The sequence below is a fragment of the Dermacentor andersoni genome, chromosome 2, assembly GCF_023375885.2.
Source record: "Dermacentor andersoni chromosome 2, qqDerAnde1_hic_scaffold, whole genome shotgun sequence".
Taxonomy (NCBI): Eukaryota; Metazoa; Arthropoda; class Arachnida; order Ixodida; family Ixodidae; genus Dermacentor; species Dermacentor andersoni.
The window spans coordinates 177,721,454-177,735,470 of NC_092815.1; the positions used below are offsets into that span (position 1 = coordinate 177,721,454).

The 14,017-nt window shown below is 45.4% G+C and overlaps 1 protein-coding gene across 3 annotated transcripts in view; it reads left to right on the forward strand.

Moving 5' to 3' along the window:
• Ubr3 (Ubr3 ubiquitin ligase) overlaps nt 1-14,017 on the forward strand; it is a 177,469-nt gene that overhangs the window by 100,773 nt on the left and 62,679 nt on the right. For 2 of the 3 annotated variants that reach the window (XM_055076000.2, XM_050187188.3), the window contains exons 18-23: nt 2,950-3,246; nt 8,348-8,784; nt 10,292-10,650; nt 10,741-10,829; nt 11,069-11,221; nt 13,177-13,319. In XM_055076000.2, coding sequence (XP_054931975.2) covers nt 2,950-3,246; nt 8,348-8,784; nt 10,292-10,650; nt 10,741-10,829; nt 11,069-11,221; nt 13,177-13,319 — 1,478 coding nt within the window. The remainder of the gene's footprint in view (nt 1-2,949; nt 3,247-8,347; nt 8,785-10,291; nt 10,651-10,740; nt 10,830-11,068; nt 11,222-13,176; nt 13,320-14,017) is intronic. The other variant, XM_055076002.2, reaches the window with a different exon arrangement.

The following is a 14,017-nucleotide window of genomic DNA, read 5'->3' on the forward strand; positions in this document are numbered from 1 at the left end:
ATACCCCGCAGAATCAATGTATAAGAACGTCTGAAATTACGGGTGCAATAACACCTGCCGTTCGATTTTTCGGATTTTTTGCAATGACTTTTGCAATTGAAGCCAACAGAGTTTCAATTTCCTCGCCGAACTGCTTCAAAGCTGCCATGCACCGATTTTAAGATATCCTGCATGTTCTAAAGGTCACAGTTCTTATCTGCTGGGTGTTAAAAACCTGCTGTTGGGATCATTTGCTGGCGGCTGTGCAGTGAGTCAAGTGTTGCATGAAAAGACGGTCGGGAGCCAGCATTGGCATTGCGCTAGGGCTAGTCGCTAGTGTTAATGTTTTCTTATAATCTCAAGAAATTTTTTACATAGAATGATGATATTTGCTGCAATACTGCACTTGTATTTTATGTTGAAAATGCATAGTCTGACATTTTTTAAAGGCTTTGCTGTGCAAAGCAACAGTGACGTTTCTAATAACTTTTACTTTTCTTTTACAAAACTTTTGTTTAGATCTTTCTTTTTCAAATTATTTTTAATAAACATGTTGTTTGGGAATAGTACCATTGGCAAGGAAATTTCTTCTTTAATTTGATACTATACAATGTAGTATCAAGCATGCTTCTTGATAGGAAAAAAAGTATTTACTAGACTACCCAAGAACTGCTGCTTTTCCATGGGCAGGAAAGTGTCTTAAATAGCAAAAAAAAAAAAAAAGAATGAATCCTCGAATATATAATGTCAGTGCCACTTTAATACACTGTGGAGGTAATGTCTTGGCCTGGCTGTGTTATGTACACTAGAAAACCTGCTTCTCAGATCATTATTGCTTTCACAGCAAAAGAGTGTGGTTGCAGTGTTCTTTCCATTTCAAGTGTGCTTTCTACTCATTCATTATTTTGAACTAGTGCACCTTTAATGCCCTTCGTAATGACAAAACTTAAAATGGTACTTTAGAAATTTTTTAGTACCTTTTCCAGTGGAATTAAAGGGGCCCTAAAGGCAAGTTAGGTGGATGTGGACTGTTTAAATACCATTCCAGAAACGTCGCAATGCTTGTTTCCTGCCAATAAAATACCAAGTTTACGAGAAAATTGCATCTGAAGGGTCCGAATACCTTTTAAGCAATTCAAATCTCCTTCCACTCAACCAGGGGAGTGGTGATGTTGCATATGCTATCACCGCCCTTCACTGTCGGTGAGTAAAATGCACCCGACAGATGGCGGTATGGTTTTTTGTCCAAAACGCAATTGCGCGGCCATGGAGAAACCAAGCCAAGACAGAGCAGAACGGTAGGTTTGCCGCTGCAGCTGCTTTTGGTCAAGTGGCGTGGACTGTTCGGGCATACCGAGAGAGAGAGAGAGAGAGAGAGAAACAACTTCATGTAGTCGCCTGCAGAACGACACCACGACTAAATGGCGCCGTGACGCGGGCCCTGACGTCTTCTCAGCGGGTGGTCTCTACTCAACTCCAGCGCGTGTTACTCCCGCGGTCGGTCGCCCTGAGGGGCAACGTTCCGTCGGTTTCGCTTGGCCTTTGTCTTTCAAGAGCCGCCGAGACCTGCTGGACGGCCCAGGTTTGGCTTTCGTAGTCGTAGCATTCCGCCGCAGCCACGAGTCGCGGCGGAATCGTTGTACTTGTCGCGCATCCCGAGACGTCACATGGAAATTGAATTCTCTGCTACTTGCAGTTTGTGTGAGTTTCACGAGCCAGCAAAACCAGTGCAGCACTAGGCGATAGCAAAACTACCGAAACATCAAAGCGCAGGCAGTGCGGATTTGAACGAAAATGAAACGTTTCGACTGCCCACGGCGTTGTCAAGGGTAACCTCAGTGAGTCATTTTTTCTAAAGCTGAAATAGAACTAGACAAGTAGTATTTTCTTTCATCTTATAATGCAAAAATAGTGATGTTTTTATAATGAGTCGTCGAGTACTAGTAACTGAATTTAAATGAGGAGTGCCTTCATCATCAGGCAAGTACCTGAATGTTCCGGGGGATTCTCTAATCGTGTCCTGCATGCACCTTAATTTCTCAATTATTAAGGCTCTGTTCCCGATAATGTTCTCAAGCACTAATCTATCACTTTGGCTTGGATTAATATTTGCCTTCAGTGTCCATTTAAACAATAATTAGGGAGCTTTAGAAATGGGGCACCCAAGCATCTTTCCATACCAGAAGTCCGGCTTGAGTTCTTTTGTACTCTTGCCTTCTTTTGTGTACCTTTCTGCATTATTTTGTACTTCCAGCAGTTTCAAACCCCCAATTCTGGGTACACAACACTTAACGCTCCCTAATAATATTTATAATTTAAGGCAAAGGCTTAAATCTCTGTTTCAAGGCTGCATTGTGAGATACAGAAAATATGACGTGACCCAAGGAAGGCCAGAAGTGAACCAAAGCGTGCCCAGCCGTGTATAAGAGATGATTAATGATTAACAAAGTTAAATCATGATTAACGAGTGGTTGGATTAAGGTGGATTAAGGAGGATTAGGGCAGATTAAGATCAATTAAGGTGGATTATGGTGGATGAAAGAACATTAAGGTGTATTAAGGAGGTTTATGGTGGGTGGATACGGGTGGATGAAGGAGGATTAAGGTGGATTAGGGTAGATTAAGCTGATTTACAGTAGGCTTTACCAGGCTTTTGCCTTCTCATCTCTTCGGCGGTAGCTAAGGACACCTGGAAATTTTTATTGATCACTAGCCTGTTCATTATCGGTCAAAGTATTTCTCTATTGTAAGAAATTAAATTGTACGAATAAAGGTGACTTTAATTCTGTAGGGAAAGAGCTGATACAAGATGTGGCCCTCAGTGCATCGTGCAAACCGAACGGTTGCCATCACATTTTGCACAGTCTGGGGGGGCTGCTGTCAGCTTTCATTTAGGCAGAACGGGTAGCCATCTTTGTTGCGCAGCGTAATGGGTGTCTGCAGAAGGCTCAGTGCTCTCTCTACTTGCAGGCAGCACCACTGCACCCCAACTACCCTCGTCTGGCCAGCCACTGGCTCTTCCCCCTTCCTCACCAACTCCAGAAACTGGTGCGCTGGTTCCGGTAAACCCTGAAGCTGGCACCATGGTGCCAGCCTTTTACAGTTCTCCGCCGCCGTCCTATTACGCCCAACCTCTGGCTGGTCCGTCGCACCCTTCCACACCAGCCCTGCCTGCACCGAATGATACTGGTACTGCAGAGTCAGCCACAAACACTGCCCTGGTACCTACTGCCGGTGGTGGCAGGGCAGCTGCAAGGGAATCTGCTGGTAAGGGTGTGCACATTGTTAGCCCTTATTCACCCAGCCCACTTAGTAAAAAGAAACAATTTTTGGCTAGTGCAGCATAGTTACTTTTCTGTGTCTAATAAGACTAAAGTTCTTTCCGTGGTGGATGTGCCATGGTGTGAAGGTTCGTACAAAAATTTGTGGTTTGTGGTTTTTATCATTCTTGTGGCATTATTTTCTGTGCTTTATCTTTCTAAATATTCAAATATTCATACTGTGTTAAACATGCCAAGGCATTAAGTGCAAACTCATTGCGAATTGTGGCATTTATAACTCAGTGGCTCACTGAGCATGATCAGTTTGCAAAGTCACAAAGCCGTTTGAAGCCACAATGACAAGGTTTAGGCAAAATCTATTTCCTGAGACCCATCATTCCAATTCCGGCTCAACTGCCATACTTACAGCTTGCATTGATACTAGCATCAGAGTTCCTTCCAGCAATTTTTGTAGGAAAAGCTATGTGCTCCGGGACTTGTGGAGGAAAATATGCTTAAGGGAGCAGAGAAGAGCAGGTGGGGGATACTCTTTCGAGAAACGAAAGACAACCTAGCAGGTGCCAAGTGCTTCATTATTCAGCAAGACTGCTCAATTCAGACTGCTCGCTGTTCAAAAACTTAAACTGCACGACCATCCAAAGCATGTCTGCACACATACCTCTGATAACAGTGTTCTTAATTATTTCCGCATTTCCGCATGTCACAGTGTCCAGCCTTATGACTCAATGTGGCCATAGGCATCGCGAAAAATGGCCAAAAAATCGAATTTCTGAAAATCACATTTTTAATTTCTGTTACTCTTTTTCTATCTGATTCCGAAACATCATCACTGCAAACCACGTAGAAGTGCTCTAAAAAATTTATTTTATCAGCCAAGGTGACGAAAAATTTCGCAGAAATCAAGAAAGAACAGCATTTTTCAAGCCACAATATCTTCGGAACGGCGCAACCGAGCGCCGCCATCTTGGTCTCGGAAAGCGCATTTATCCCTCTTCAAATTTGCCACTTCAGCTACCTCCTCCATACAGAAACAAGCACACAAAAATCAAATGATTGAAGGCCGTGTCGGAATCTGCGATTGGCCGTGCCCACCACGTGACTCCAGCGTGGTTCGCCATTGGTCCGGCACTTGCATCGTCTGCTCGGCTCTTTGCACCTCGCGAGTCTGGAAGTCTCCACTGGCCATAATCTCGACGTGTCAAAATGGGTGCTACGTGGACATCACAGTAGCGTGGCTGATCCCTGCGTTTGTGGACGCCTCAGACCCGTGGCTAAGCATACAGAGCATCCGCGACGCGGACATCGCGACCAAGATTTGCACGCGGAATTCAGACACGCGGCTAATCTTTTCAGCACTCGGTGTTTCGAAATTCGTGACCAAGCACATCACGCACACAATCCTCAGACCCGCCGCTAAGTATTTCACGCATAGGAGTCTCCAACTCAGCGATCGAGCACATCGCGCGCAGACATCTCGTACCCTCGCCTAAGAATTTTATGCATCGGCGCCTTCGACTCCGCGACTATGTACATTGAGCATCGACTCTTCGAGCCCGTGTCTAGGCATTTCGCGCATCAGTACCTCGAACTGCGCGACAAAGCACATCAAATGTCGACTCCTCGCGCCCGTGACTAGGCATTTCGCGCATCGGCACCTCGGACTGCGCGGCTATGTACTTCGCGCTTCGGCACCTCAGACTGCGCGCGACTAAGCACATCCGAGTGTCGACTCCTCGAGCCCACGGCTACTAATTTCGTGCGTCGGCACCTCGGACTGTGCGACTAAGCACATCAAGTGTTGACTCCTCAAGCCCACGACTAGGAATTTCGTGTATCAACACATCGGACTGCGCGGCTAGGTACTCCGCGCATAATTCTGGTGCATTTTGAGAGATCTGAACTGCTCCAAAAACTTGGAGAGACGTTTTCTCAAAAGTGTGTTTTGGGCATTCTGCGTTGTCTGTGGAAAGGGTAGCATGAGAATGCCTGGACCAATTTTGGTCCTGTTTGTTTTTATGTATTCCCTGAATTGTGCTTGAGGGTATGACAGTCTTCAATATCTTGCTCAATGCTTAGTTTTTATTCTGCATGCTAACTTGGGAATGACAAGTTCTGGTACAATTAGTGAAGGTGAACATGATGTTCTGTGTAAAAAAAAAAAATAAAGCGGTTCAAAAAGTTTTGGAACTGTTGTACCCTGTAGTGCTCTTTTGAGCAAAGATTAAAAACTACAGGCAGCTCCGTGGCATGTTTTGTTACAGTGCCAGGTTTTCCACGTGCGGAACACATGTAACATTTTGTAACTTGAAAACTAGTCAGGGTATCGTAATGAAACTGCATATTTCTTTATTTCAGACACTTTTGAGTGTGGCTGCCAAATTTCGTTGCTCTAGGTCAAAGAACAAAAGAGTTAGCTCTGATCCTCACTTCCCCCCTTAATATACATGAAAACAATTCTGCCACCTCTGGGATGGCAAAGCACTTTGTATATGTACTGCATAGTGCAAACAGAAGACCTAAGATAATGACAGGAAAAACAATGCCAACTGCTAATGAGCCCAGATCAACACATTCACTGCAGAAGTGCTTTGTGAAATTTTGATTCCGGTGTTTTATGACTCACTGATGGGTGACTTGTGACTCACCGTCATGACTCACCGGTCTCCATGAAGTTGTGCTCTTTTGAAACTTTGATGTGCAGAGAGATGGTGCTATGACAGCATTGGATAAGAAGCAACAAGATTTTTTCCTCCTCTTTTGATTTCTAGCAAAGATGTTGCTTACACACTGCAGAAAAGCCCTGCACAGCCGCACACAGGGACTAACTGCCGTCACCCACTCGTGATTTGCGTCAGTCAACGTTATTGCTAGGTGTATGCGAATATTCGACCTTTCAAATATTTTTCAAATAGCGTTTGCTAATCGATTCGATTCGCACTGGCCTTTTACTATTCAAAGTATTCAAAGTTGCGGAAAATAAATACAGTCAACGACCGATTTTCGGGTCACCAGGTTTTTCGGACATGCCCGATAATTTGGGCATCTTTGTGGTACCGCCACCTACCCCATGGAATCAATGTATAAGAACGTCTGAAATTTAAAACACAAAAAGACCTTCACTGTCTGATTTTTCGGACGTTTTGCCATGACTGCAGGTCCGAAACGGCATTAACCGTATCGATCACCGCCGCCATTTTGATTATCTCGCCTCCTCTAACCTGCGCTCTTGCATGCAGATCCGCTGGCAGCCATAGCCACCACCGTGACAACGCTAGGCCTAGCTACAACGGTTGCTACCAAGCTTCTTTCTGTTCAGTGCCGTGTTTTCTATTGAATCAATCTACTTCTTTTAGCAATGGCGCCGACTTTGCCTTTGTAATCTTCGGCAATGTCTTGGAAGCTAGGGAAGCACGAAGGGTTGCATGATGCCGGTTTATGAAAGTCGGCTTTGGTTCAGTACAGGGGTGTCACGCAGTGAAGCATATGCGAAGTATTGCGGTGAAGCATATCAAGAGTGGGAAAGGGCATTTGTCACGGGACACGGTATGTATTCCTTAATTATACACGCATGCACCCGCCGTCTCCTATCACAATATGATACACCTGATAAAAGTACTTGCAGGCCTTCAGAGCTATTTTGGAAAGGATAAAATTTTTGCACACTGCCTGATTTTTCGGACATTTCTGCGGCCCCTAGGGAGCCTTAAAAATTGGACCTTGACTGTATAACGGTTTCATCCGCTAAAAATCAGATCGCAGTACTTCTAAATGATGCACTGTAGTAAAATTTCTTGACTACAGACTATTTTCCTTTTTTTGGTAATTTAACATGGAAGTATTAAAAAAATATTCGATTCGCACTCAAACTTTAATATGCAAATTCACTTCGCACCCAGAATATTGCTGTTCGCACAGCACTAGTGGTAACTCATTCTTGAGCTTATTTGCCAATATTATGCATTAATATGCATGAATAAATATGCATTAATGCATATTTAATGCGATATGCAATAAAATTTTAAAGTAGTGTCGCTGAAATGTATTATCAAGAGTTCAGCCCCCAATACACAAGGCATCGAAGTTACGACTTGTGGTGCATATGGACGGCACAGGAACTTATTTCAAATGGAAGCGGAGCAGCATGGCAGTAAGTTCTTCTCGCTATGCGATACAATCCTATTGCGCAAACTGTAATTTTAGTTGACGATGCCCCATGAAGCAGCGCCAATTAGCCCTAATGGCCTAGGCAGTGTTGCCATAATGAAAATTTGCCCCAGGTCAATGCAGTAAGGGGCCATAAGTCATCGTGAAGGGCTTGCTGCCAATAAGTTCGTATGTGTGGCTCAGCAGTGATTGGTCCCAAGATCATGTGTGATCATGCGTGGAAGTTAGATTGATGGCTGTTGAAGTGGCATGAAGTTCTTCGCCGCATATCTGACACGACCTGCGTGCCTATTGGCGACTAATCGGCGCGATCTTCGCACATGCTTTCGCACTTTATGAAATGCATGCTACTTTTGTTACGGTTTCGTCTGTCGGGCATCGCATTATTATTTCGATTAATCTTGTCAGCAAACCTTGTATGACAAAGACAGGCCCAGCCGACACGGTGCCATTCTGTGAATTGCGGCATTGAGGCGCTGTGTGTGCTATCCCCGCATTGGACAACATTGGGTAGCTTGCAGTGCATAAGTCCACTAAAGCGTCACCCTGGGCCAGCCATCCATGGCGCACTTGGCTCTTTTTTTTGTGCCAAAAACGAAGTGAAACGCTCGCTTGGTCAGCATAGAGCACAAGGGGCTCCTCGGTGAACGCGTAATGTGTCACTATGCGAGTCTCTACACCGAATATATTGAATAGTTGGAAGACTGAATAGTAGATATTCGATTCGCAATTCCGTTTATGCTATTCGATTTATTCCGGTGATGTTTGGGTATTCGTACACCCCTACTCAACTTATTGTGCACAATGTTATGAGCCCCGTTTCTGTGCGTGTTATGACAGGTCAGTGATGCTTTTGTTTCTCCTCTAATCGGCCACGGATGCCTCACTGTTATGTCACCACGAAACAACACTATGCATTGCAGACCAGGCTGCTGCTCATTCCGGGGCCCTCATGCCTTCCACTACCACCCTGGTTCCCACCACGTCTGGAGCAGCGGGCGTCGTGCCAAGTGATGCACTGGTGCGGCATGGTGCTGCCGGTATGTCCCAGCGTAGTTTAGCTGGCCCCGGTGGGGCCCTAGTTCCATCATCGAGGTTGCCTACAGCACTGTGGGGGCGGGCACGCCCTCTACCCTCCTCCGAAGGGGGCTCCACTGGTGCGGCTGTGAGCGGTTCCATAGGTGCACTCGTGCCGCTGGGGCGAGGCCTAGCTCAGCTAAGCCGGCGGCTGCGGTCCCACGGCCTCCGGTCGAGGGCTGGTGGCGGTGGCGTAAACAATGGCAGCGGCAGCAGCGGTTGCCACCCTCAACTGCCCGCCTGTAAGCCTCGACATGAGCTGGAGAGCAGCACTGCTTTTAAGGTAACTGACTTTTACATATTCTTTTTGAACATACAATAAAAGAAAATTTTCATTTTATTTTATTGTATGTTCAACGAAGGGCGCTCCCCTTGTTCCCTTGGGGAACACTCATCCGCATGCATGATTTCGGGACCGATCACTGATGAACCACCCGTATGAACATATTAGCAGCAAGCATTCCGCATGCGGCTGTTATCACATCAGCCAGCAGTGAATTTTCATCGCGGCCACACTGTCTAGGCCGTTATACCTAATCGCCACTGCTTTATTGGCCATTCGTGACAAAAGTTTAGTTTTGGTGCCTAATCAATGCAGATCTGTTTGCAGCAGCCCTGTGACACTTGGGAAGCCAACAAGCCACCTTGGAAACGAAAATAATTGCACAGGATCGCAACAAAGTTGTTCACGGCATCCATCTTTGCCACACACGGAACAGTTGTTATACTGATGCCGTTTGTAGATGCATATCGGTCTTTTTTTGTAGCTTCGAGCAACTCATCACAAGACTAGCTTAGGTTTTACACGGCGGGTGCGAAAGTGTCATGACCCGGTTGCATGCATTGGCGTGGCTAGTGGATGAACGAAGGGAGGGGGGTGGAAGCATCGCATAAACTTGCTATAACCCTGCAGATTTCACAATCTTTGGCAGGTGGCAAATCTCACTGAACCTGACAATAAAACAGTGCGGAGGGTGCTTGCTCTTTACTGTTGGCGCTGGCTATGCGTAGAGCAGTGATCAAGTCTCGTGATGCACAGTCCTTTCATCTGTCACATAGATCCACCTTACGATAACCCGCCTGCCGTAAATTTAGAATAGTCCTTCTGTATTCTGGAGAAAAACTGGAAAGCAAAATTTTGTATGCAAGTAATAAAAGGTTGCCACAAAACACTGGTTTACTATTAAGCTGAGAACCTTGTTGGAATTCAGTACAACAGAGCATCACAAATTTATTAGCTTCAGAGGAAAAAAAAGCTGTTGATTCTGTTCAACAGAAGTTCTAGTGATAAAAAAATATTGTTCAGGCTTTCAATTACTAGAACAGCTGTAATCATTGCTGGCATACTAATTTGGTGCTCTCCTTATTAAGGTTAGACTGTACTGAATATCTTGATTTCTATGTACCTATGTTACTGATAGCTTGCTACATTCTTGTTATGCAATGCTCAGAGGCTCCCGAATTTGTAGGCATTAGATTTTGTGAAACATTTTCTGGTGTACTATTTGATATTTGGCTTTTTCTTTCTTCATTCGATTTGATATTTGATTCGAAATCTGCTATTCAGTATTCACACACCTCTACTATATTGCTAAAACACGTATAGTTATAAGTGGGTTTGACCGTACTTCCCATAAACCACGTATTGGCAGCAGCCCTTGTAAGGTACCACTTTCGAATTTGTATATAAAAGAAGCACTTTGGGCTTAAAATGTCCAAAACTCTCATGAAATGATTTCTTGGAGGTTGCATCCAGTGCCACAGTCACAGCTTCAGTACGTTCTTTGCAGGCCCTCCCTCCATCAGATGCACCACGACCAGTGGCCGAGATAGACGAGAGCCTGGTATCCCTGCTGCTCAAGCTGCACTCGAAACTGTCAGGCCGGCCAGACTCATACCGGCTGCCGGACAAGGACCAAGGTGGCCCCACACCCGAAGAGCAAGAGAGGGACAGGGTCGGGGCAGGACCTCACTTCCTGGGCCTTTTGCTCGACAAACTGGTGCGGCTGACGCGCACCGGCGATCGAGAGTCGCCTGTTGAAGAGGTGCGGCGGCACATCTGGCCACCCCAGTTCAGTGATGGCGAGGGAAGCTCGGCCACTCCAAGCACGTCGGCTGCAGCGCGGGAGGCTAGCGATCGGGAGGAACGGTGCGTAAAGGCTTCGGTGTTGCATTGTTTTGTTTACTCTCACCACAGGTAGCATGAAGTTGCCTAATTTGTCATGCGTCACTGTTGCAGGAGGCGTCGAGCCAAGGAGCGCCAAATGAAGCTCATGGCAGAGTTCGCCAACAGACAAAAGTCTTTTCTCAAGAAGGCCATGGAGATTGGTGAGTGTTGTGCAGCTTGGTCGCCATCTGTCGTGCTTTGTCGTGATCGTTCCCGAACAGGTGCAATTTTGTCAAGCTCTTGAATTAATTGCAATGGAGTCACGTTTAATGATCTTCAGTTATGACAGGCTTTAAGATGGTTAGTTGTTGGGAATAGGGTTTCAACAGAACAATGGCTCGTTGCCAGAGTTGGTGCAATGATGTCCTCAATAATTTTTTTTTTCCAACTGCCGTCTCAGAAACTGAGGAGTTGGACATGGCAGAGCAGCTGTCCGAGCCAGAAACAATGGTGTCAGTGGCCAAGGAGTATGAGTGTGTCATCTGCAGTCAGACATCGCCTTCCACGGTGGCTCGGCCTGTTGGCATGGTGGTGCTTCTCCAGGCTACTAGTGGTAGGTAGCTGCGGCTGTTGCCGTTTTGCCTTGTAGAGTGGGGACCATTGCAATCTTGGTCTACAGGAGTTGCAATGTTGAAAAAGGGTGAGCTACTAATACAGTTTCTGTACTTACATATTCTGCTTCAAATTCAATAGTACTAACAATGCTCAAATACAGTCGAACCTCGTTATATCGAACAGCATGGTGATCGCAAAATAGTTCAACATAGCCAGAATTTGATATATAAAATCACATAAAAAAACACTTCAAAAACTTCTGCAAATCAAGTATAAACCCCATGCAAGTGATCTTGCTTGTGACAGCGACAAGCGATGCATTGGAGTTGGCGATCGCATTAGCTTGTCGCCTACAAGTGATACACCATGCGAGCAATGATGTTTAGCGACGTCTCCCTGGTGTTGCCAGTAGGAGGGCAGCAGATACGCGTCGAAACCGGTATAACGCATGCTTTATTAAATTAAGTTGATGTGTTTTGTTGTAAAAAACAGCATAAAATACAGTGGAACCCCGGTTATACGTCCCCCGGTTTTGCGACGACCCGGGTTTTACGACGGATTAGCGCAGTCCCGGCGAAGTCCCCATAGCAGCAATGCATTAAAAACCCCGGTTATCCGACGCAATTTTACGCCTGACCCAGCTCTTTTTAATAATTCAGTCGATGAATCAACTTGTATTTATTATAAATGAACCTTATTGCCTTCCTCTGCACTCCCTCTTACGAGTTCAGTTGTGTACGTAAATCAGACAATACTGGCGAACTCGAGCACTGGTCGAACAAGCATTTTGTAGGCCAGCAGATTTGTATCTGCAGGTGCAAGACGGAAGGCGTCTTCTCAGAAAGATGAGTCGCTTTGGTGCTCAGCATATACATTGACTTCCACTTGAGGTTATGTTGTTAACATGGGTTTCCCATCAGAGAGCACGTAAATATTTACCCTGAAATACACAAGTGAGAGGTGTGTCATTAATAATTTAAGTAAAATCGGATATCTGTTTCTTTCTACTTACTGTTCATGTTACTAATGTTCGGGCATTTAGAGTCATCTGCCACTCCTGACACCAAGAAAAGGTAGACTTTTTTACATGGTGATCATTATTGCAGTTAATTTCACGTTACGAAAAACATTTGTCAGCAAATAGACGGATGTTACTATGTAATCAGGAAGGCAAATCGTTTATGTAGATTAAAAATAGAACTGGGCCTAAAACACTGCCTTGGTGCACTCCAGATGTAACAGGGGCTAAATTGGAAGCTTCGTTATGAATATACTCAAATTGTGAGCGGCAGATGGTGGCACACTCACTAATGAGTGCACTCGCTCACATTCACTCACACTCATTTCAAAGGCGCGAGTGCGAGTGAGTGTGAATGGAGGTGGGTGCAAGTGAGCACCAGTGAGTGTGAGTGGAGGCGAGTGTGAGTGTGAGCCAGTGAGCGTGAGTGGAGGCGAGTGCGAGTGAGTGCCAGTGAGTGTGTGCAGAGGTGAATGTGAGTGTGTGTGCGTTTCACAAGATGGAGTTTTAGAATGAGGGAACACAAAGTTCAAGGGATGCTATGGGGCAAATGTACAAAAGAATGCAAAGAAAACACTAAAGAATGCAAAGGGTCTACAAACGGGTTTGGGATTTCGGGCACGCTAGGCTGCTTGGGGATGCCATTTCTTGATCTTTGTAATTTCCCCTCGGCCAGTACTAAACACCAGTGCTTCCCGGATCTCTGTGCTTCTCGTCTTTATGGGGTCGAAGGGCATTGCACCCCTTAAAATTTGTTACCTAATTTGCCATGCAGCTGTGGTAAGTACCGCTTACATTGTAAAGCCTTGTTTTATCGAGTGATTCATAATGCAATGTTCTATATGTTGGGGATCAACTGTAATGTGTCGTTGACCACACTCCTGCTGATTCAGTTTCATAGAAGCAAGGTCTGACTGGGGTGTCCCTCTCTGCAGTGATGGGTCATGCGCGAGAAGAGGAGGAGGCTGACCGCAAGCTTCCCTGCTCAGACGAGGAACGCCTGCCACTGCTTCGAGACGCCAGTCGATCGGCTTACATGAAGCAGCGCTTTGAGACCCTCACCATGCACTTTGATGATGTGAGTGCATTTGTTCGTGGAAGGCTCCAAAGGGCCGTACGGAGATAAGGATGGGCAAGTAACAGAATTGATTAATGCCTGGCTGGTTAAGTGTAAAAGCGTCGGCGGCCTTAACTTTCTGTCGGCATCAGCTGGCAGCACGAGGTGGGACAGTTGCAATGGGACAGAGCAGGGTGCATTCCAGACATACGGTTAAAAGGGGTATTGCCTTTTTGTTAGAGACCCTACAATATCTCTCTTCCAAACTGAGAACAGTTTAGAGTGTGTGTGATGTCCTTCTCTTTCAGTGAGTTTATATTCTTGCAGAAATTTTTGAAAAGGACCTCGTGGTAGTAGAGATATAGAGCGCAGTGTTTGATTTCTCCATTACTCCTTAGCACAACGTTTCCTGTCAGTTGAGATGGCGACACCCTGCCTATTGTTCCTTTCTTAATTCTTCTTCTTTCAGTGGTGCACTTATGGTAACTATGGGTGTGTGAATACCGAATAGTAGATTTCGAACCGAATATCTAAGCTAATCAAGAAAAAAAAAAGCCAGATATCAAATTGAATATCAGAAGATCCTTCACAACATTTAGTGTTTACAAATTGTGGGCAAGAAAATATGGTGCTGCACATGCTTGGGAGTCTCCTAGCATTGTTGCATAACAAGAACATAGCTAGCTATCATTAACATAAGTACATATACATCAAGATAT